Source organism: Strongylocentrotus purpuratus, unplaced genomic scaffold (genome assembly GCF_000002235.5).
Source record: "Strongylocentrotus purpuratus isolate Spur 01 unplaced genomic scaffold, Spur_5.0 spur5_scaffold_6, whole genome shotgun sequence".
Taxonomy (NCBI): Eukaryota; Metazoa; Echinodermata; class Echinoidea; order Camarodonta; family Strongylocentrotidae; genus Strongylocentrotus; species Strongylocentrotus purpuratus.
In genome coordinates, this window is record NW_022145612.1 from 56,120,051 (window position 1) to 56,144,769 (window position 24,719).

General features: G+C 37.4%; 1 protein-coding gene across 1 annotated transcript in view; it reads left to right on the forward strand.

Moving 5' to 3' along the window:
- Window positions 1-24,719, forward strand: part of LOC105437575 — a 43,266-nt gene that overhangs the window by 11,690 nt on the left and 6,857 nt on the right. Inside the window, exons 3-5 of the mRNA XM_031000082.1 lie at window positions 157-234; window positions 4,235-4,297; window positions 17,222-17,289. Coding sequence (XP_030855942.1) covers window positions 157-234; window positions 4,235-4,297; window positions 17,222-17,289 — 209 coding nt within the window. The remainder of the gene's footprint in view (window positions 1-156; window positions 235-4,234; window positions 4,298-17,221; window positions 17,290-24,719) is intronic.

The window sequence follows — 24,719 nt, forward strand, 5'->3', positions numbered from 1 at the left end:
AAGAGGCAATGCATTATCTACCATGGTTATTTGCACGAAAAATTACTTGTAATTCCTTTCATATGTCTTCCCTCTTGGTGTACGAATGTCTAAATTTGTAATATTTAAAATGAAATCACTTTAACAATTGGTATAATCTTTTCCATTTCACTTTAGGAGAGTCACTCGATTGCAGGAGAACAGCAAGTGCCGAAGCTACTGCAACAAGAAAAGCATGCATACAATCGGGAACTGGTGAGTTAAAAGAACGGAACACTAGAACTTACTGTTTTACAGTGTATGACATGAGGGTCTAATCAACAATACTGGGATTACTGAAGATATTTCTGCCCTTAAGTGACCACTGGCTACTTCTGCAAACAACTTCTTAAAGTTTGGCTGGCGCACAAAGAAGAGATTCCAAATCGGGGAGCACTTCCATGTGCTTTTTTAAAACTATCAATAATTCATCAGAATAGTCACGTGAACTCTAACGTTTCATAGCCGTACACATCACATGTGATGTATCCAAATATTGACAATCAGTGGTCGGAATGGGTTGGTATTAATCCCAGAAGGGGGCGGTGGATGTTGTATCCGGGCTGCTCATGAAATGCACCTGTTGTACCGAAAATGTTTTCATGTTACTCTAGACAGGAACGCATCCTGCAGCTAGGTAGTGGAGGAGGAGGAGGAGGAGGAGGAGGAGGAGGTGGAGAGGAAAACAAATTGAACGTTAAACAAATAGATTTATTCTCTCCACTGTCAACATAGTTCATGGGTGTATCTTCCTTACTGCATTAGATTTTATTCCTTAAAAGCTCATTCTAAATATACATCCCCGAAGAATGAGCGTATGTTTCTCCTCGGTCCAGTGGGATGTAAGATCAACCTGCTGCGAAAACAGATGCGCTAAATTACCGTACTATCGAAAGGAAAAAGAAGTTAAATAATAACTCTATAAGATTTAAAAATACGAAATGTAATGACATCTTTAAAGGAAGTGAAAGGAACCGTGCATAAATCTTCCTCAAATACTGCCGAGGAGTTAGCGAATAATTCGTAATGATTAAAAATACACATGCAAATGTTATTGTTAATGTCACCAAAATGCAAAGGAATATTTAGAAACTAAGTACTAAGTAGGCCTACTAAGAATACAAAATGCTCTTTAATGTCTTATTGATTGAGGACGGATTTCAGAACACTGGTAAACTGGTGTATAATGTACACTTTGAATTAAATTTTTCACCAAAGGAAAAAATAGTGTTTTATAAATGATTCCTTTAATAGACACCCTGAACGAGCAAAATGTTCGAGTTGCCTTAAGCGGTCTTTCCTATTATGCATGATTGGTTACTGTTTATCGTGTCCTTTCCAGAAGTAAGTAAGATCATACGGGGCTATGAGATATGAGCAATAGTATTAACCTTCAACTTATTGGTATTCAATCATCGCTCTCACGCCACACAATGGATAATTATCAGGTTCTTAAAACCAACAATGTGCCGTATCACTGAGCATAATTATTCAATGTTTTTAACCGAGACGCCTGCTTGTAAATCTCAACATTTTGTTGAATTATTCATACCGACTTGATGGGGCACATTTTTTTCCGTTTATCATATCTAGTAGTCTAGTCTCGTATACAAATAATACATGTTTACGAGTGCATTAGTGCATATCAATAATGCACGAGCTAAAAACATGTATTATTTGTTTTATAAGATGGGTCTACATTAAAGTCGAGAATTAACAGTTGTTATCACTTCCCGTGCATATGATAAAAGTAAATGCACGCACACGTGATCCATTTCGACGCTTCTCATTGGCTACATTCTTGAACCCATTTTATAAATTGTTTTATTACATGTAACATAGTATGCATACCTATACAGCTCCGTTATCCCTGTGGCATTATGCTTCACAAATAAAGTGATGCCCCCCCCCCCCTCCCCCTGGTATTCGGCTTGCGTACATATTTCAAATAATCGATATATCACTTGACCTTCACGAAATTAGATTTATATCAATATGGTCATAATGGCAACAGGTTATAGCGCCCGTTGTACAGGAAGCGTCAATTCAAATGCGCTGTTTCTTGTGCTAGTCAAGCTTACGAAGGCAAATAGAATACGCCATTATTTCAATTTCAATGTTGTTCACATTGCACCCGCTCTTGTACAGCACCGCTTTCATCAGGAGCATTAAAGGACCGTAACAATCCTTGACGCAATCCTACGTCAGGCTTATGACTCCTCGTGTGCAACGGCCATTAAAGTTGCACCTGCAGCACCCTCTCCTCGAGGGTGCGCTAATATTATACAACCCTATGACGTACACAGTGCGCATTACACTACTACACCTCTTTTAAGATGAACAGACATGCAAATGAATGGTGTGTATTGTATTGGAAGAAGTTTGTTCACGTCACTGCGGGAAATCGTGCTCTTCCACGGCGAACCCGCATATCATCCAATCGGGCATGATCCCGACCGACACTTGGAAAGATGCTGAAGGTTTTTTACGATGGTGATATTGTTAATAATATTTCTCCCAGGTTAACGTTAATGTCTGTTAACGTCATCAATGACTCGACCCCAATGATCCTGCCCCGCCCACATTGTTTTGTTTATTACAGTGCATTTGCTTTTATTTGCATTCCTATATTTGGGGAAAATTTTTAACAATTACGAAAACAACAACAACAAATTGATAGTAATATTAAGAGAACGAGCGCATCATACATTTATTAATTAGTTAATTAATTAATTCATTTATTTATTTTATTATGTTATACTTAGTCTTGCCCTCCTTCCTTTTTTACTCTCCCTTTTCCCTTTTTTGTTCGTTTTTTTTTTGTTGTGTCATTCAATATTGGTGGCGCGTGCATTCAATAGCCCGTGTGGCTACGCCACTGCTACGTGAAGAAACAAAATTTATCACATAGCTCTGTGATGTTATTGACTCCCTGCAAGAAGTGGGCTTGTCGTAAAAATATCCATGGAACCTGACTGAAATAACATCCGTGATGGAGACCCACCTTCAACAAATCAAGAATCCACCATCGTTGATCCAGTTTGAGGAAAAGACAACCTATCCCTTCTTTACCCACTTACACCGTGGGCATCATCAAATGAATTTCAGACATGATTTATTCCTCAATGGTATCAACGGACCTGGTATTATTTGATAGGAGAGCGTGTTCAGCACGACTATTTTGTGACTCTGTCAAGGGCGAGATTGTTTCATTGATGTGTGGAGAGCACGGGCCCTTTTTTCTTTGTCTTCCATTCATCACCAGAACCCTGAAGGGATTACGTGTTATTAACCCACTTGTGTTTTCCCCCTTCGCGAGCATCCTCTCTCATCTATCGAACAAAATATTATCTTTGAATATTAACACGATTGCTCTTGATTATATTCTCAAAGATTATAATTTGGATGACATTTCATCTCTCCCTGTTTATTTCTGGAAAAGGAGAATTAACAATTTTGTGGGGTAGTGTATATCTGTACTTTCTAGATGAAAGTCGGTTATGATAAAAGCGACCAAACCCGCGGACTGATTTATGCCCGACTAAATGGGTGAGAGCATTCTTTCTATCCCTATACAAAAGGCTAAAGGTTCGTCATCAAGGGACTATAATGCAATCATGTAATCATGTAATCATTATATTAATTTCAAACTTACAATTTACTAATAAAGATTCTTTTCAATAATAATAATAATAATTATTATCCTTGCTTATATAGCGCCTAACACTTACTTTATCAGAAGTCTCTGAGCGCTCTACAATAATGCAGCATATTGAGCAATGATGCATAATAAATTACTTGATATTCAGGCGTTCCATAAGTAAGTAGATGTTGAGTTAACCTGATATAATTTTTCCGGATTTGGGTGGGAAAGGATCCAAAGCGAATGTAAAAATATCTATCTCAAAAAGCACAACAACAACAAGATAGCCAGAGTTCTATAGAGTATACATCAGATAACTAACTACCTCACGTTTGCCTCACGTTATCATTACGTAATATGCCAGGGTAATGTTCCTATGGAAAGGGATTTTGAAAGTAATAGCAGCGATTTCTCGGAGTCCTTGCGATTTCTTTTCTTCTGATGAATAAATTCTACACAAAATAGACCACCACTCTCTTATTTTTGCTAAATATGATGTGTAATGAGAATTTTATAACTTGTTATCACATTATTATTATTTACAAGACCTCTTTTCTTTCATTTTCCCCACAGGTGGATGTGGCCAAGCCTATACCAATACTTTCCTCTTACATCAGCGAACGTGTAGTTTTCAAGGTAAGATCGACCGTTTAACATTTCTACAGTTCCTCCGTTATTGTAGTAGGAGAATGCCTTTGAATTAAGATAATGACGGATGGGGGGGGGGGGGGGACCTTCCCCCTTGATGAATCCAACTTGGCATATCTTAAGTAAAAGGAGTCGTGATGGCTGTGAGGTAGAGCAGCGTTCACGTAACCGCGAGGTCTCGGCTTCGAAACCGAATCGATGCACTGGTACTCTTGAAGAGGTCTTAACGCCGTCAGTCCTCTGGTTGCCTACTTACAAGCATACACATGCTTTCTTAACAGTCATTTAGAACAAAATTTGGCAATTTTCAGCATCCTGCCATCCCCCCCCCCCCCTCCTTAAAGATTAAACCAAAATCCGCTCATGCCATGCTTCAAGCAAAATGTAACGTCGGGCAGTTTGTCAAACATAGAGCTAACGGAGGAAATAATCTCAGTAAATTTGGTCATAATATTAAATAAACTTCCTATTGATTAATTTTGGAAAGGCCTTCATAAATCTTGAGATGAAAATACAAAGAAATAAAAAAAATTATTCCCATCGAGAAGACATCCGATAAACTACCATATTGTATGTACATGAACAGTTAAAATCATAGTCAATACAGGTCCTATCCCCACAAACAAAAGATATTGATATAATTTGATTTTCAAACAGATAATCTAAGACTTTGTGATTTGATAAAGGGATTGAAACACATAAATGTATTAACGAATAACTTGATTGTGTGGTGAGCAAATCTTTCTGGTCAGTTTGAAACGTTAGAATATACTTTTTATTGTAAAGAGGTTTCGCCACATATGGCTATGGTTGTGTGCTCAAAATAAGTGGGTGCATTTTGTTTGGCCATGATGCTTGCTTTCGCTTACGGTGCAGGCGTACAGTGATAATTTCGCTGGGGAGGAGGAAGGGAGGCATTATCACATTATCAGCTTCTTAAATCTTGCAAGCGAGTGAACCAAGCGAGCAACAATTGTGAGAATGTATAGAAAAATGACCTAAACTGTCGTCTTCAAAATAAACCCAGTTCGATGTTAAATCAGATCAATACAATAATTTTCCATTATTAGAAATTGTTAGGAAGCCCTTAAACTACAGGTTGGGAAAATGCCATTATTTATCATCTCCAGAAGAATCCCGACCCTCTTTTCTTTAGCATCTACACAATTTGTCGATGCACACTAATATATGAAGATTATAATTTGCATCCCTGATGGTACGCTAGCAGCAAAATTAAACCATAAATATGTTGATTTTGAACCGTTTGTGTAAAATATTTTCCTCAGTGTGCAGATATTATCATATTAAACAAAACAAAACAATTATCTGAAAATATATTTCCGTCTCTTCATATAATTCTAGTTTCCCCGCTTTTAAGAAGTATCTTTGTATTTCGAGATTATCGCATTACCAGAAGGTTTGCAAATAATAGAGTTGACCCAGAGATACGAAGGAGCTGGGACAATAATCGGATTTATTCAGAATAAAAGGGTAAAATAAAAGAGACTGATACCAACATCGTATTTACCTTCTGATCTCTAATACTCTATTCTTTACTCTGATATCATACAATCTCTATTCCCAGAACAAAAGGGGCATGCGTGTCTTATTGCATTAATGTGTCTGTATGGTTCTTATTCACAAATATCAATCACATTTGTGGGATTGAATTGGGCAATCTTGGGATTAGGTAGACCCTTTAGAGGATGCCGATTCATTTCTAAATTGGGTGCAATTCAGGAGGGACGTCGTGTACGATTTCTTGACGAATTTGAAAAGCAAATGGAATCGACAAGTCGTATACTGTTCGCCGCATTCCGCCTGTTTTTAGATCATAAATGATAAGTCGGTGACGGTTTGAAGCCGTCGTTGTTAAAGGATATCAGAATGTATCAAATAATATATTTTGGCTAATTCGCGTCTGTATGAGTCAGTGAAAGAGGATAGAATCATGCACCCTTATGTCCGTTGCCCTCAGGCGCCATTCGACTGTGTTATTAAGCCTATATGTAGGCAATGCACGCGCCAGTATAATATTATATTGCAGTAAGCCTATTATTTTATCTAAACTGTATTATGCAGTTTTGTTATCTGAGTGCTTATTTTTATTTATATGTATGTTGCATATCTGTACCCCCAAAAAAGTTTTCTGGCTACGGCTGTAATGTTATGTGGAATATAAGGAGAATCGAGCTTGTCTGCTTTCAAAGTTCTATTTATTTCCCGCGATCTGAAATTGTGTTCGTCTGATCGTAAATACTCTGTTTATCTCTAGACCGGAGAATAAACTTGTAAATCGGCCAAATATACACAACCCTCTGGCCTAAATAATGCGTTCTTTGTGATGCATGTCACGTTTCGACTACTCAATTGTTTCTACCAGATAGATTCCTCGTCTCAGCGGCTCCTTCGTCTACTGTCACGCCGACACGCTTCCACTAAGCTCCACTCGTTCGAACCACCCTTCTCGGAAAGCGGCAGGTAGCAATATACATGTATTGTACTTTCCTAGGAGGGGGGGGGGGGGGGGGGGGGGGTCGTAAACAGACGGATATAATATGTCGTGTTTTCGGCGCCATGAATCGCATAATTCACCCCTTGGATAAGCTCATGTTGCTGGGAGCAACGCGAGAAAGAGAAAGGGTTACACCAAGCAAGAAAATAGAAGACTTAATTTGCTAAATGCGTTTAACGAGCATAATTTCCTTGAATAATTGCATCGTCGATAGTCTACTGATCAATCATAATAACATTAGGACATTAATTGCCTTGGCAACTCTCGGTTATACATATTATATTGAATTGAATGAGGAGAATTCGGGCGAAATGAGCGAGCTGACCAAACCTTTGATGTTTAATCAATTTCCCCTTTTAGAAGTGAAGTCAAACATGCAAGTGCGAGGCTTGGATAAGAAACCGTGAAGTGAATGAGAGAAGCATTGAGTACGACGTTGATCGCATGCTATTCACTTGAAACATATATCAAATAGGCGCTCCTTCATTCAGCCTTGGCAAAGCAGAATAAATTGGATCAAAAAGTGAGCGTGGATTCGCATTAGTGATGGTAAAGGAATGCCGAAGAAAGAAAGAGAGAGAGAGAGAGAGAGAGAGAATGTGGAAGGGAGAAACATCAATATACAGTTGAAGAAAGACATAAGATGTGAGAGTGAGTGAAATAGATGAGGCAGGGGTAAGGATAGATAGAAGAAAGTGCATACAGAGGGAGAGAAAGAGGCAAGGAGAGACACGGGTAAAAAAAAATAAAGAAAGTGGGTGGGAGTTTAAGAAGAACGGGTAGAAGAAGAACACCTGGAGGGAGAAGGGGAGGTAAAGTCTCAGACAAAGTGGAGAGAGACGTGGGTGACATAAAGAAAACTTTCAAAAGGACAGAGAACGTGGTATATAGTAAACAGGGATGAGATAATGTGCGTGGATTGGCATGAAATACACTATAACAAAAAAATGAGAAGAGATAAAATAGTTATTTTCAATCAAACAAAACGATATACCATTCCTCCAGGATGCAGAAGCACCCACATGAATCAAATTTAATGATAGAAAATAATGAAAATATTGACAATATATCAGATTCTTGGCATTATATGTTTAAACAATTAGAATATGTCGTTCAGGCTTGCACATTACGGTAGTTTTGAAAGTACGTGAACAAAAAAAAATTGTTAAATGCAAATACATTTTCACTTTAAAAACGGCGTGTCAGCTAGGCTTCCGGAACGTTTGTAAGCATGGGGCAGGGGCAGCTATGTCGCCATGAAGGAACTTCAAAAAGCAAGGTGGAAAAGGCCTGATTAACCAAAGAGTCACAGTTTATGTAAATTTCACTGCTGACTAATGCATTGAAATGATTCAGTTTGGGTTAGGAGTTCTTGACTATTTTCTTCGTTCACATCTAGCAGGTCTAGCGTGGTGTATGACAAATTCATGGTATATTTATTATTTATTTATAGAGATTTCACCTAATGGCTATCTACGATAAATTTGGTATCTATCGATGGCATTGAGATTGTTCATTGTATCATTCAGTATATTTCAAGGGGTATTTCTGTAATTCCAACAAATATAAAGACATATTGCATAAAGGAAGAACGAATTTACTGTAAATGGCATTTCTTTCGCAGGGTGAAAGCTTTGTTAGATTCAGATAGATTATTATTTCTCATCGATCCTTATAGCACCTAGAAATAAGGTTTCCATTAGTGTGCCAAAATATATCACTAATAACATAAGTATTATAATATAGATGCATACATACATAGTTAAATATCGAATATACAGGTATGGGGAAACAAGGGAGAAAATTAAAAGAGGAGGCGAAGTAGGAACAGAAAAAGTAGGATGTGAGGAAGAAGAGGAGGAGGTGAAGAGGAGAAAGAGGACGACGAGGGGGAGGGTGAGGACGATGAGGGGGAGGGTGAGGACGATGAGGGGGAGGGTGAGGACGATGAGGGGGAGGAGGAGGACGATGAGGGGGAGAAGGAGAGGGAGAGAGAGGGGGGCTTGGAGGAGATGGGGAAAATCAAAATGAGTGGTGGAAGGTGGGATACCAGGAATAACTTCATCCGCCGAAATCGGTAAGAAGACAAGAGAGACAGAAATACGCACACAAAGACATTTAGGAGAACAGAGTAGAATATAACACTCAAGAAGAGAGATATTGATAGATAGAGAGAGACAGGAAGAAAGAGAGAGCAAAGATGGGGGCATTCAAGGGAGAAGAGGAAATGCATTCTCTCCTCTTTCCATTATGATAGAGAATTCGATTTACTGAACTGTGTTGGGAAAATCTTAAAGCGAACATAATGCCCCTCCCCCATTTCTCAGTAAACTAAACAAGAGTTGAAACATTCTATGTCGACATTAGGTATAGGCAATTACTTTTGATGACTCGTCTATAGCCCTATACTACTACTCAACTATTCGAGTGTAACCAGAGAATACGACTAAAGACAGTAGAAAGAATAGATCGAATTAGCATTGATTTTGTACTTCGAGGAAACGTATTGAACTATGTTAAGATCTAGTTTAATATTGAACGTGTGTTGCAAGAAACTGTGTCGTGTGGAAAAACCAAAGGGGGCGGGTATACTAAAAAATACAAGCGGACATATTTTAGGTGACCGAACGGAATGACAATTCCATTACCCTTTTCCCGTTGTCTAAACCATGGGGAGTTTAAATGGTACGATCGAGTTATACGGTGAACTGAAACAGGTAGAATTGTATAGTGTTTGCGTGTAAATTATTAAAGTATTTTCTGAAGTATCGCATTTTGGGATCCTGAAGAAAAAATGTATGGCATAAAGACTGGGTGTATTCGATGAACCTTAGAAAAAAATTGTACTGTAGCACCTTCAAAATGACTTCGCCATTACAATGATGGCCTGTGTTTAGACATGAAATTCATGTGTTCGACCTCGGGCCACTTGTTTACAGCAACTTAAACAAAAACAGAATTAACTTCAATTAACTAACTAACAATCTGATTGACTAATTAACTATTTAACTGAACTTATTTAACTAAACTTGATTCAAACACATGGCTTGTTGAGAATTCAATATTCAACCTTGGAGTAACATCTTAAAAGCAACTTTATATCCAAGAGGCCACTGTTCCAAATTGAATGGAAATCGCAAAGTCAGTTGTCTGTTGTCAGGTAAGGGTGGCTAGGTAACCAAATAGAGATTGTGCGTAGAAGTTGCTGATTGTCCCAGGGAATGGAAATATATACAGGTGCCACACAATAGTACGAATCGCCGATCGAATATGCTTTAAACTTATACATTTATACATAATTGCTTTAAACGATACGTTACCACGACAACGAATCCATATCCCTACCATATGGATGCATTGACATAATGCTGAAACCACGTGCTTGTGAAATCTATGAGAAACCTTAATTATCTCAAATAACATTAAAACTTTGTGACACATTGTTACGAACGTGACCGGCAACATTGCCTAGCTTGATCTTAGACTCACCTATTTAATTTAATTCCATTCAGCATGCAGGGTATTTCAAACATTCCACCTCATGTTTGAATAGTTTTGCGACCCAGCATGTTTTCTTCTTCCAGAAGAATCATGGGGCAAATAAATAAAACATGAAGGAGAGAGAATAAGCGGAAAGGAAGGGAAAGATAAAGTGGTGGACAAAAATATGCAGTGAGAGAGAGAGAGAGAGAGAGAGAGAGAGAGAGAGAGAGAGAGAGAGAGCAGACATACAGACAGAGTGGGATGTGAGTGGGTAACATTGGTAGAGTAATTATTTTATAAGAACAAGTACGGAAAGTTAAAACTTATATTATCATTGATATATATCTCGACCATATTTTTTTTATAATTCAAACCTCCTTATATTCGTTTATTATCCACCCTCCTCTTCACCACGCAGGTTGATAAAATCAATCACTAGATAATATGTTCATGCTTCTTTACTTATTATGATGGACCCCCTCATATCATAGCGAATAAGAGAGAAAGCACTAATGGAAAAGTCAGTAAATTGTGAACGAGCGATGAGTGATCGAAAGGGACAGGGGTAAAACATATTAATAAATTAAGAGAATGGTTTCAGAGAATGCTCTTAATATTCATATTGCCGAACAAAACATGTTTACAGCCGATCGATGTCTAATGCAAAATTGATTATAAAGAGACTTCTTAGTGCATTACGAGCGCCCAAAAGTACATGATCCTGTCGTAAATTTAAGGAGTGCAGATCAGATTAATTTTTGTTAAGGAATGGCTTGTTTCTTTCCGAATCCATGCACATACTATAGGCTTTTCAGTAATTTGAGGATAGCAAATTTTCTGTAAAAGAAGTTTGTGTTTTTCCTCGAAGAACGATAAGGAGTGGGAATTCTTATTAGCCTAGATGTTTTCCAAAGGGCAATGTACAGGTGAATCTAACGACCCATCTCGTTAGCATCAGCTACCCTTTCAGCCTCACACTCATCATCAGCTCAATATCAGACTATCATGGAATTGAAAAATGAAATTTGTCTTTTTAAAGAAAATAATTGTCTTTTTTAGCACCTTCTAAAGGTCGCAAAATACCACTAGCCTCTAGGGTGATGTTTCCAGAGCTGCCCATCCCTCTGCCCAGCATACCATTATGGAGAGCAGTGTTAAAATTTAAACATTTAAACGGTTTCTGTCGCAATAGGTGTAAGTTCTTCTTATTTACCTAGACTGGCTGATTGATTTGTATATAAAGGCATTGTGTTAAGCATGCAATGTGTTTCCTAACAGACATTAAGTTGTAGAATGGTAGTCCCACGGGTAAATTACAGTATTTGATTGAAACAGGTCTACAATCTTAACAACAAAAATAAACCAATTAGCGCCAAATCAGTTTCGTGTTTGCAATCTTTGATTACATTTATTTTGTCAAAAAATTGGCTAAAAAATTACTGAAATACCGATGCAATACGTCCTGGAACGACTTTTGGTGTTGCGGTACTAATGTAATTTGGTGAGATGTCAATTTATATTTAAGCTGCAAATTCTTAGCAAAGAGAGAAATTCCAACCATATATGACGACGAAAGTCATCTTGATTGATTATATATTTTATAATTATTCTCACGTTGACAATATTTGGTTGGAATCTAACCTTCAGAGAGAGAGGAGATGGTGTACATTCACATCATTCTACCTGTAAAGAGCGTATATGGGTATTGTAGGCCACATTAGGCTCAAAGTATTTCTTATAGTAACCGTGCTTTAAACTGTTGTTTACTCCTCTCACAAGGAATTAAAAAAAAAAAAAACGTATAGACACTGATAGTATCATATATTGTTTATTCGCTAGACATAAGGACATACACACGTGAACTACGCTTATGGAGGTCTAGACCATAAAGATAAACCTACTTAGAGAGTTCGCGCTTATATGATCCAGATTTTAATAGTGTCATTCCCCTCCTCTCTACACCCCAAGTATGATAGTGAGTGTTCATTACGAAGTGTTGATGACGGCATCATTGGGGGAAGGCAGATATCCTTGAGTGGTTCTGCAAATTAATGTCACATGAATGAACGGTGGGCTGAGCTGATACGCCATTTTTGTGCATATGATATAGCCGGTAAGAATACGACATGCTCTTTGATCAAGCACTTGCTCAAATTGCTCACTAGTCCACGATCGTGAGGTAATTGGTTCCAAGACGCTGGATTTTATGGCGAACCTTCAATAAAATAGAATTTTAAGGAGATTTCCGGAAGCGTGTGACTAGTTTAATGATTTATCACAGGTGTTTGCCAGGCCAAAGTATTGTAAGCGATACATGCATGTCGCTATCGGGTATATCAGCCACCTTTAACATCAATTGAGGAGTAGAAAGAGAAGATAATGACACATTGATTATTTGCGAAGAGTTAGAAAGGGAACGGAAATGTATGTATTGCCTTAGGATATTGTCCCTTTCCAGTGGTGGAGCCAAAGGGAAGCGAAGGGTATACTCCCCATCCTCTATTTTTGGAGTAACTCATCACATCACATAGAGCAACCAGATACATTACATAAAATACACATTCAAAACATATTGGACAAGAAAATAAGCCGCAACCTGAAAGGAAACATAATCCTTATATAAAGGATGACCCGTTTTTGTGCGGTTGTAAAGTTTAGATCGCACACCCCTATTCTAGAATAATTAAAATACCATGACCTATAAGGTTCTAGCCGATCCTCGACCACCCTTCCCCCCTGAATTTAAAAATCTTCGATCCGCCTATTATGAACTTTGTATGTATTTTTACAGACTTTCACCACAATAACAAAATGTAGCTTTGTCATGCATCCTCGGTGTATGATAAAAGAAAGAACAAAATCATTATTTTGTTTGTATGGAGCATACTTTACGTACCCGCATTTTTAACTGTCCATGGTATGTTTGAAATGCCTCCCGTCTTTAGCATACGCTTTTTTTTAAGTCTCGACTATTCCTAAGTAAACATGTCTATCTCTGTTAGCTGACCATGAATGCCCCACCCCCCTTTCCAACAAGGGGGCTCAGATGGGCTGCTTTGTGGTTCGATTGATTAAAAACAGTCCAATCAGGTTGTCTGAACTCTCTCCATTAATTGAATCAGTCAGAGAACGTGACGTGGTAACGTATCCATACTCGATATTTTATTGATAGTGTAAATGTCAGATGACAAAGTCTAATCTAAGCATCAGGGACCCTGGGATATCCTGTCCTATTTCATCTGAATGTTTCCTCTTTTAATTACATCCATACACGGTCTAGCAATGTGGCTCGAAGGGGATTCAGAATGACGCGCCTATATCTAATAGCGAGAATAATTTTTAAAAATCAAGAAAAAGACATAAGAAGAAAGAAAAGGAGAGGGAAAACAAATTTAAAAGGAGAAGGTGCCTACAATGCCCTCCCATTTTTGCCGCCCCCCCCCACTTTATGAACCTTTTCTGTAGAATTTCATCGATCTAAATTTTATGTTGCCCCCCCCCCCCTCAGCCTAAGTGTGCCCCCAGTGCCCCCTCAATGGGTGGGCACAAGCTACGCCACTGATACCCACTCTCCCTCTCACTGAGTCGTTTATCACTGTCGAAACTGCCCTCGAATATTGAAGTAAAACTTGTTTAGTAATTTCGTCTTGCATTCAGTTGCGGAATGGGAGTTTTCTATTGACTGTTTTTCGTTTGGTCTTGCAAAAAGAGTCTCGAAGCAGTTGTTTTTGATGAGATTTTTTTTTCTCGAAAAAGAATACAAAAACCATTATTAATATGTGACCCGAGCACAATCGAAACTAACATCTACGTCACGTCGCTCTCGAAATGTCAGCCTGTAATTCTGAATGCTTTAAACAATTCATAAACTTGCGAATTTCCTAGAAATCGGTATCGTATTGTAGGTCATCTCACTATAATGGTTTCGAAGCATGATGGAGAAATTGAAGATAAAACACCTTGTGGGCCAAGGTCATAATGGGTAAGAATTGGTTTTGGTGCATATATAAGGCCCAGTGTCAAAATAATAATGAATTCCCTTAAAATGAAATTCAAGCTTGCTCAAAGCCCTAGTAACTACATAAGTGGGACAGACACTCGAACCATACAAGACGGTCTGGCAGGCAAAGACTTGGTAATGAATCAAACAAAAATCAGTTGAATATCTCCATAGATAAAGTACATACACTTTTCAGTTTGTGGTTCGTTCATTCTAAACGTGAGTAAATCGTTTAGAAAAGGTCACAAAATACTCCGAGACAACTGCTCCTAATCATATAAATTACTGTTGTTATTTACTAATATCGCAAAAGTATCCTCTTAAATGTGATTCCACTTAAACATGTTTAACTCGGCTGTTTAAGAACGAACAAATGTTTCGAAATAATTATTCCCAAGTACCTTGCTTTTGTATGTCCTGCAGCCATAGCTAGCTTGCTATCAAATTCAAGCCGTATGTGTTTTATGTTTTATATAGAAGGGAAGAGGGCTCGTAGTAGAGATAGACAGGGAATACGCTGGTTACATGACGGAAATGTTAACATCTTTGACCTGTGGGCAGATCCTCCTGAACATCTCCAGAACTCCCCCTTATACTCTGAGATCAAGTCCTTTATTCACATCTGACATCAAGAGGATTTTCTAAATTGAGTGTTACCTGAGGCATAACCTGACTGTCTTGTATGACAGTTTTGACAAGTGTCTTTGCACCCATTAACCACTATGTTTTGGGGACGTGTAACATTCCCCTTTTTTAACATGTTTTGCTTGCTAAAGACTTATGTTTTTGAACTCCCCATATGTAGCCATCACCCATTCATTAAAAGGTTATCACCGATGTTGGGTTCTTTCGCGTTAGCTATACAGATATTTGTTTATCCATGGTTCAAGTAATCAAACTGTATTGGATTTTTTTAAATCTTTGAATAGAATTTCCTTAGATAGAATCTCATCGCAATTTTATATTGTAATGATAATAATAATAATACACAATATTTATTAGGCGCTTAATACTGGTGTCTCTAAGCGCACCATATTCTGACCAAAAAAAAAAGATTTACCAAAACTTATAAGTATGTGTGTGGAATCAACATGTGCATTGTTTTATTTCTATTTGTATATATCAATATCTATAGGACCACGAAGCCATATCGATTGGAGGAGTGCCGTACATTTGAATAATGCAATAGTAAATTTCTATCTTGAGCGAGAAAGTACACGAGCACCAAGGATAGGCAGAGGATGTGTGTAGAGAAGAGAAGAAAGAATAAAAAGAGAGAATGAGTCAAGTGATATAAGATACATACGATGTTGTTAGCTGCGTGTACTGACATATTATTAATAAGGATGAATTAATCTCTCATGTTCAATTACACAATGTTAACGTCAGAACGTAGCAGACAATAAACAGACACATATATACGAGGTCATGCGGTATACAATACGATCGGCGCGAGAATTGTCACATGTTCATTTAAATTAAAGCAAAAATTATCGAGAAGGGGTCATGTGTCATTCTTCACAACTTTTGTTTTTCTACTTGATCCGATGTGGGGCAATTATACACTAACTGCATGTAGTGACGACAAAGTGACAAATTTCGCAGACATCGGAGTCGTACTGCCGTCATTGATATATTGCGAAAATTAACAACTTTACGAGCAAACTTGTATTTATAGAATACCTAAGCATCCATGTGATATGACCTTTAAGTGCGTCACGTGATCATTTTGCAGTGTCTGAGTATGGTGGATTTTGTGGAAAGGCGCCAAATACAACGAGAAAAGCAGAGAGTATGGTGGTATCAATGGACTACATTGTCATGATTGCGTTTAAAAGATACTTCCCATGGTCCTTTTCTTGTGTGTAATGAATTCTGCCATGTAGTACACATTGCACGTGAAATGACGTGTTTTAAAAAATAATGTTAAAGAACGCCAGGTGACGATGTTGCAGTGTATGAGTTATGGTGGATTTTATGAAAAGGCGCCAAACACAACGACAAGAGCAGACAGTATCGTGGTATCAATGGCTTGTATTGTAAAGTGTTTAAAAGATACTTCGAAGGTCCTTGTCTTGCGTGTAATAGATTATAACATGTATTACATGTGAAATGTTCGGAGAAATGACATAGCCTTACACAGAGTATAACGCACTCTTGACTTCATTTGAACTTTACCTCAATAGATAACATGTACCCTGACTTTTTTTGTGGGGGGGGGATATTTCTGCAGCATCTTTCTTATTTTATCCTCAAATAATAATAATAATAATCCGGTTTTTTATATAGCGCTCAATACACCGATCCAACGATGTACCTAAGCGCTTTACAGATATATGAATCTTAAATAGTTTTTTGGTAAAATGATTAGGTTTTGGCCTGATGTATTGGAGTTTGCTTCATATCATAATTTTGTTTGAAGATTGTATATTCCATTTTTTCATTTATTTTCCATTTAATGTATATTGTTTTAGATGATAATCAACCTGTTGTGAGAGCTATCGGTCCTATTTTGGCGAACAAAGAAGAAAAAAGGGAAACAAATTGTTTACTCGTAGTTTCTCAATTTATTTTCTTTTAAATCGTAGTTAAAAGAATGCACATCATTGTCTAGAGGATTTGGTTAATTAAAACGATGTTCAATCGAGTGTCATCAGCGTATTGTGTAAGGAAATTGAATTCACAGCGAAAATAAAAAAAATGAGTTAATTGCATTTAGCTTGATTAGCCTATCTATTGGAAAGTATATCGTGCTTATTCAGAAATTGGCATACAAGTGTGCATTATCAAAATTGATCCCCCCTTTCATTGTAAATATATTTTTTATCTACAACCTGAACTTAATCTTCAAACTAATCCATGACCTGATTACAAATAATATCTTATGTTCTACTTTTACTTTATTTTTTTGCAGTCGGGAGGAGAAGCGGTGATTTAGCAACATTTTTAGGTGACACAAACGCTCAAGATTCACCCGCAATAGTAAGTTATTTTCAATTTGTAATGCTATTTAATTATTCCCCTCTACTCCCTGTGATTATGTTTTCTTTCAAAACATCATTGATGTAAGTTAGAGAATTGTCTCATTTGCTCTTTCTTTTTAAATTAGAATGATACCAAATAAATTTTCGTCCAAAATAACAACACATTTGTTTCATATCTTCGTTAGATAACATAGAAAAGGTACAGGGATTAATACGTCAGAGCATGGTAACAGATTCTAACCAAATACCAATTAAAAAATACGATTAGTTGGGCATTGTTCGTTACATCTCACTAGACCGTCAGCCAAGACGGCCCAAGAGGTCGAGCTCCCATAGACCATCAGTAACGAGACGGGCAATGTTGGTCTGGTAAACCTCCGGGTTGAACCTTTCGTTGTGAGAAGCCCCTCGAGATCGACATGTTAGTAACGTAGGCTCACGTGGTCTCGGACCCACATGGTCTTGAACTCGCATGTCATCGGTCTCGCATGCAGTCGGTCTCGTATGCCGTCGGTCTCGAGGGCCTTCTGACAAATTTGCGCTGGGAGAAACAACACCCATTTTCTGTCGGCCTCGTAACAAAAATGGGCGGAGTCCCCTCGGTAGTAGACACACTGCATGATTTTATTGTTTAAAGCTGGGCCTTTACATATATGTATATGCAATTTGCATCGATTCTTAGTAAAAGTATATTCTATTTCAGCAAAATCTCATGATGGTTACGTAACTTATATTACTTTTTACATATATTTTACATATAACTTATATTACTTTTTACATACGAGTTGATGCCACAAAACACATCGAACCCAACGGAATATGGCAATTGGTTGACCTAGATATATTACTAGAACGACCGAATTTTATACCAATCTTAGGAAAACCCCATGGGAAGAAAAAAATGCTTCCATTGCTAACATAATGTGCATAGTATGGAATGCAATTATTGAAATAACATAAAATATCGATTCAAGTGGATTACTGTGCATGATATGTGATTACGATCCCCTGGTAGTTACTGTTCTTTTGAGTTACAAAAGAATTACCTACTTATCAATTAGATTAGCCATTAATGTCGTTGATACTGTTAGAATAAAAATCCTATTACCCCAATTCAAGATGAAATATAAGGTGATGATAACATTTTCTCGTTTCCCAGCATTTTGGCAGAAATCGATTTCTACTTTTTGAGTAGTTTCAACAAAAATTACATTCCAAACTTAATGTCTCTGGAGAACTACCATTAACCATAATACTAGGCAAAAGTGGAGAAGCATACAACAAATGTGCTCCAATTAACATGTATCTCTTCCAATTTTTGCCTGGCTCATGAAAGACAATACAACGAAACACCCACGTAACGATCATTAGTTTCATTCCGTAGTTCAGAAATGATTTTAAAAAGCGGGCAAGTTGTAATCTGTCATATTAAGGTGAAAGCTAGATGAGATGTCGTAACACTTTTTACAGAACACTGTTTCTATAATTCATTTCCTCTCATTTACATTGCTTTCGTTTCTTTCGATTATCCATTTCTCTTACCTTCGCTTGTTTTTTTAAACTTTCATTCTCACATACCCACACACTCCTCTCTCTCTCCTCCCTGTCTATGTTTTTCTTCTATTTTCCATTTTTTTCTTCTCTCTCTCCCTCTTCCCTTTTTTCCCTCTCCCTAATGCTTTTCCCTTTTCTTTATCCCATTTTAATGTTGACTTAATATTTTATGAAACAGCGACACATACAGATTTTAATGATAGGAAAAAACTATTATTGGTTTACCCAAACTTTATCCGAGGTTCTCTCGTAAATCATCTTCATCTCTCTCTCTCTCTCTCTCTCTCTCTCTCTCTCTCTCTCTCTCCCTCTCTCTATCCGACCCTTTCTCTCCCTCTCCCCTTCCCTCTTTCGCTCAATCTGCACTGTAAAAACCAGGGTGTAGAAATTCTTACACCATTATGGTGTTGAATTTTTTTGACACCATTGGTGTTATTTTTAACACCGGTCAGATTTAAGCATGTATTAATAATTATCGGGTGTTAAGTTATATGGTGTAGTTTTATGCTCGGTGTTGAAAGTATTATCACGTGATTTCGTTTAAGGCAGTTGATTGGTCAAATAAGTTTTCACAGAGTGTACGCGCGCTAAATGATTATTTTACACGTGTTTATAGAAAAATACATTTATCATGATTTGTTAAGCAAACTATGACAATGCACATCAATTTTGTGATTTGTATTTTCCTTTGGCAATTATTGACCAATAGATTATTTTTCCGATCTTGTTACAATTACATTAATGTTTTAGCAATAGATATATTGATGATATGATTACTAACCAAGAAACAACATGCATGTTTATTATATATTCGTGTACCAGCCTGTATCACTTAAATGTTACTCTTGAATTTACTTCAAATGATATGTGTGATGGAGTTAATGCAATGGAGATTGGAATATACCCATGGTGGACAGTTTCCAACATCGATTATGAATTATAAGTTTACAACTGGTTCTTCTACCCTGGTCGATAATGGTCGATAATAGGGAATGTGGAATGTGGGACCATTAGAACCCATAGCAAAATCTCTAATGGATCAGCAAGAATATAAACACCCAAAGTGGAATTGAATTTGTTATGATTCCAGATATTGGTGTTAATCTACACCAGTAGGAGTTGTCAAATATTAACACCAAGAGTGGAATTAAATTGCTTAATTCCAAACCCTGGTGTTAAATAACACCAGCTGTTGTTTTCCGATATAGATACCGGGAAAGCGTTAAAATTAACACCCATGGTGTTGAATTTAACACACTTGTTTTTGCAGTGTGCCTTTCTGTCTGTCTGCCTTTTTTTCTTCTCCATCTCCCTCTCTCTCCTCTCTCTCCTCCCCCTCTCCTCTCTCTCCCCTCTCTCCCCTCTCTCTCCCCCCATACTATTAGTACTGCCATGATACTTGTTATTGACCTGTCCATAATAGTTTTCACCAAGGCTTTCGCGGTTGACACCACCGTCTGAATATCAAATCCTTTCATTGCTTTACCCTCTCCCAGAAGCCAGTAATATCTTTGGTGTGCTACTCGATCCCCTTCCCGCTCCTCAAGTGTTTGGATCCTGACTATGATTATGATAATACTAGCTTCAATTACAATCCATCAGTCAGTTGGTCTTGAGACTTTTTGTGCACACACGGTGATATTTTACTTCACGTTTGTACGTGATACCCGTCCGTATTGGATCTTTGAGGGTGCGTCTATATTAGTTTCTATTTTCCTAACTTCATAACCCTCAATGATTGAGCAAACTTTCCGACAAGACTAAGTTTATATCTGGAAAATGCATTGCAATAGGATTCCATATAGACTTTCAAAAACACGTACAATTAATTTCCAATTGAGGTCCGACTGACCATATAAACAGGCATATTGAAATTGAAAAGAAAAGTAGAATAACAAAGTCTGATACCTGTCTGTCGGTGGATATTCACGCTCCTGCTATGACGTCATAACGATTAGCAGCAAATCGGGCCTTTTCACCGAGTCTCCCGATAAATACATTTGCAATAAATTTTTATGTGAAGGAAGAGTTTACAATTTTGAAATTCAGTATTTAAATCAATTTCAATTTCTGTTAAAATTCACTTCATAGTCAGAGCATAAGGTGTGCGGCGGTATTTACTCGTTTAAGGATTTCAGAGTTATGCCATTAATAAGCATGCCAACAAATCTTGTACCGTATGGACAGCTAATTGAGATCACCTTTCGCTGCCCATACAGTGTGAGATATTGTGCCGCATTTCAGAGCATACATGGTATGGACAGCGAAATTTGATCAAGTTATAGTAATTGACGAATCGAATCGGATACATAAATACTTGTATGGACGCAACCAAAAACGGAAAGAGTTTCTTTTTTCATACTGGGGATTTGGCACTCACTCGATGGTAGATGCTGCTCTTCTTTAGACATCACCCAGATGGCCAGCTTTGATCTCGGATGATCATATAAGAAGGAGATGCATTAACCTGCATTGAATCGTGATGAGCTTTGTAACTAGGCCTATTTGTTCCAGTTAAAATTGGGTCACTTTTAAGCATGAGTTGACAAACGGCTTTGAATATTAAAATGACTGATTAGATATTTAGAATTTTCAGCGCTTTAATTTTAAGTATTCAAATCAAATTTACTGGAAATAAATAAAAGCACATTTTTTGCATCTAACATTATTAATGCATTTTGAAAGTAGATACGTCGGAAGAATTAGTGATGTCTCGATAGTTAAAGCTAGTATCTTAGTCCCAAGCCCAAAGCTTTGTGTAGAAAAAATAGACACATCAGAAAGAAAAAATGGGCTATTCATATATGCTCAAATATTACCGTGAAGTTTTTCCATGGTTACAATAAACCATCTAATCTAATTTTGCTTTGTAATCATCCAGTAGTACGATCATAAATATTTCTTGTTACAACAAATAAGTTAGAGTAATAAGAAAAATAGTACTTAGTTATAAAAAAAATGTAGTATCCTTTTCACAAATATATTTTTGTATTACATCAATGATCAGACACATGACAATCAAATGAAGTCGGAGTCGTCATCCTTAACTCGCTTTGAAAGAAGAACATCCTCTTTCTGTTACTGTTCACTGGTTTGCGGTTGCCTTTTGACACGGTAATACCTTTGTCTTCCCATACCTCTTCCTTTCGTTTCCATCGGGGGTCTTATGTAGGCCAGTCGTGTCGGGGGGCCGATGGCGACGGCAGCATCCCGTTCCCGGCTATCTGCAATTCAGATGATTGATGTATTCCTTCGTTGAATTTACCGCCTAAAATTTATCACACGGTACGTGGTCTGAATGGAAAGTGTTCCATCTATGTCAGTATATTCCAATACTATGACAGATTTTCTTTGTTTATAGGCGGTAAACGAAGGGCAGATTGTTCCTTTTTTATGTGTAGTGGAACTGAGAGAGACAAGTGTCAAATGACACGATTCAGGAAACAGACAGTGTTGTTTCAACCTTTGCCATTGGCGAATAGAGCATAGTGAAGCTACGAAGCAGCATAAGTGCAAGCAGAGAAAAATATCTAAACACCCTGATGTACAACATGTAAGTAACCTGCCTCGATCCCTCCCTGTATAACAATGAAAATGGGCTTTCACAAACCACTTACTTTCGCATACATCTTACGAGTGGAGTCATAAGGGCACTTCATGCTTTAATCCTGATTATAGAATCAGTAATTATATTATCCTTGATATACTATTCCAACCTTTTCTGGTTACATTTTGCATTGTATTTATGTCAGAATTTACAAGATAATTAAAGAAACACAAATTGTTCTAAATGATTTAAACTGTTTTACAATGGAAATATTGTTGGTTCGTTAAAGGGAATATACCACGTAAATATGTTATTTAAACAACAACAACAAAAAAATAGAATACGGTCTTCAACAATAATGCTTCAATTATCGCTACTATCTTTATGAGGAATTGTGAAAATTGATTGAATTATTCGTTGATTTATTTGAGTGAACAGTCCATGCAACCTACAGGGTAGAGACTCAAATACTGGACGAAAGTTAGGAGGAGCCCTTGGATCAGCTTCGAAACCATTATTTCCTTAAATATATTCACAATGTTTTTACTTCACTATACCTGTAGTTTCTAATATTGGTTGCACATAGTATTTTCTTACAACTACGTAAACAAACCCACACACACTCGATGTGTTGAACCAACCACGCTGTGAAGAAAGAAGTATGTTGAGCAAATAAAATGGAAAGAGGGGTATATTCGCGGTTCTAGAGGGGGTGGGGGGGGGGGGGGCTTGGAGAGCTAAAGTCTCCCTTCCTGAAATTTCTTCACCTCCCCCCGAAACATTCTTGACTATAAATGAATTTAAGCAAGGCACCTGGAGAAAGAAAAGAAATACCCCAGCCCCCTCCCTCTGCCCCCACCCCCCTCCAAACAAAACACGCCTACAGGTGAACATAGACGGATAGGATGCGACAGGTCATTACAATAGAGGTGTTACGTAGTACAAACTGCCTCCTTTTCCCAAAGCAGATTTATCATTCATCCGTGAAATTAGTGTCCTCTTTATTATCCGGCTAATATTTGGACACGTACATGTAAGCATGGCAACTATCCTCTATCCATTATCGGCAATATTCATAACCTTATTCTACGTGTATATCGTTTGAAATATTTAACAATCTTGCTTTTAAGTTCGACCGTGTTCCTGTTAGGCCATAACCTATTTGGAGTTAATTCAGAGTCTGAATGGAAATTGGTAATGGGAACGATGAAAGTGTTCTTATAAGAATAAAGAGCACTTAGGCATTGACCCATATTCTTGGGTATGCTATGTCGACGTTTTTCTCCTGAATGTTTTAGAATCAGGTTTAAAAATCGGGTTTTGCGTGCCGCGACACAAGATTTTGGTTTCGTTTGAACCAAACCTGTAAAGGTCATAATCCATATTTCGTGACAGAGAGAAAGATGTCTGGCAATGGAAATGGAAGCATTTCCTGTAACGTCTGCGTTCACATGTCAACATCTCGATTATAAGATATCTTTATCGGTTGTTTATCAATCATGGCTAAGAAAAAGTTTTAAACTGGAAGAATCTCAAGTTTATCCATTGAATGAATACACTTGTGATGTTAATTGCATTAAAATTACATTGAGAAGATTATGTGCTTTAGTTTTTTCTTTTCTTTTCTTGCAGGACTATAATAAGGAAAGAAAGGTCCTCCCCCCCCCCCAAGACCGTCCTTCTTTCATCTATACTCGCGTACGCATTATTCTGATATGATATAAAAACGGATTTGTATTTCTATAGGAGTATAAATCTTAACGTCATTTCGATGTGACAGTTCTTTAAAAGGTTGAAAACGTGGAGTGCCGAGGGCTGACTTGTTATTCTGCCGTTCCGAGGCTGATAGAAGTCTCGAGCGTGTTTATGAATACCTTTCGGATGAATGGGATTGAAGCAAATAATGACAATCACAAAAAGGCACCGTAAAGTGGAAGGATTTGCCACAATTGCATATACTTCTTGATGCCAAAGGCTATTACAAGGAATTTACTTTTTGTCTTCAGGAGCTGTTAGCAAGAGAATAATTATTGTAGTCGGGAAAAGCAGGGGAGATTAGTATAAACCGTTGGCAATAGAACAAGGCTGCCAAATTTCATTACCATCTTCTTGTTCTTTAGAAAATTAACAATTCAAATCCATTAAAACACATTGAACATTTTAACGCTTTAAGAATGCAGTTTCCTAGACGAACCCCCCTAAACTTGGCTTTAAAAAAATACCCACAATGTTTGTATGTATTGCATTATATGCAATCTATCCACATCTAATGTAGTCATGGAAAACATCATAGATTTTAAGATATGTACGTTTAAATCAACACATTT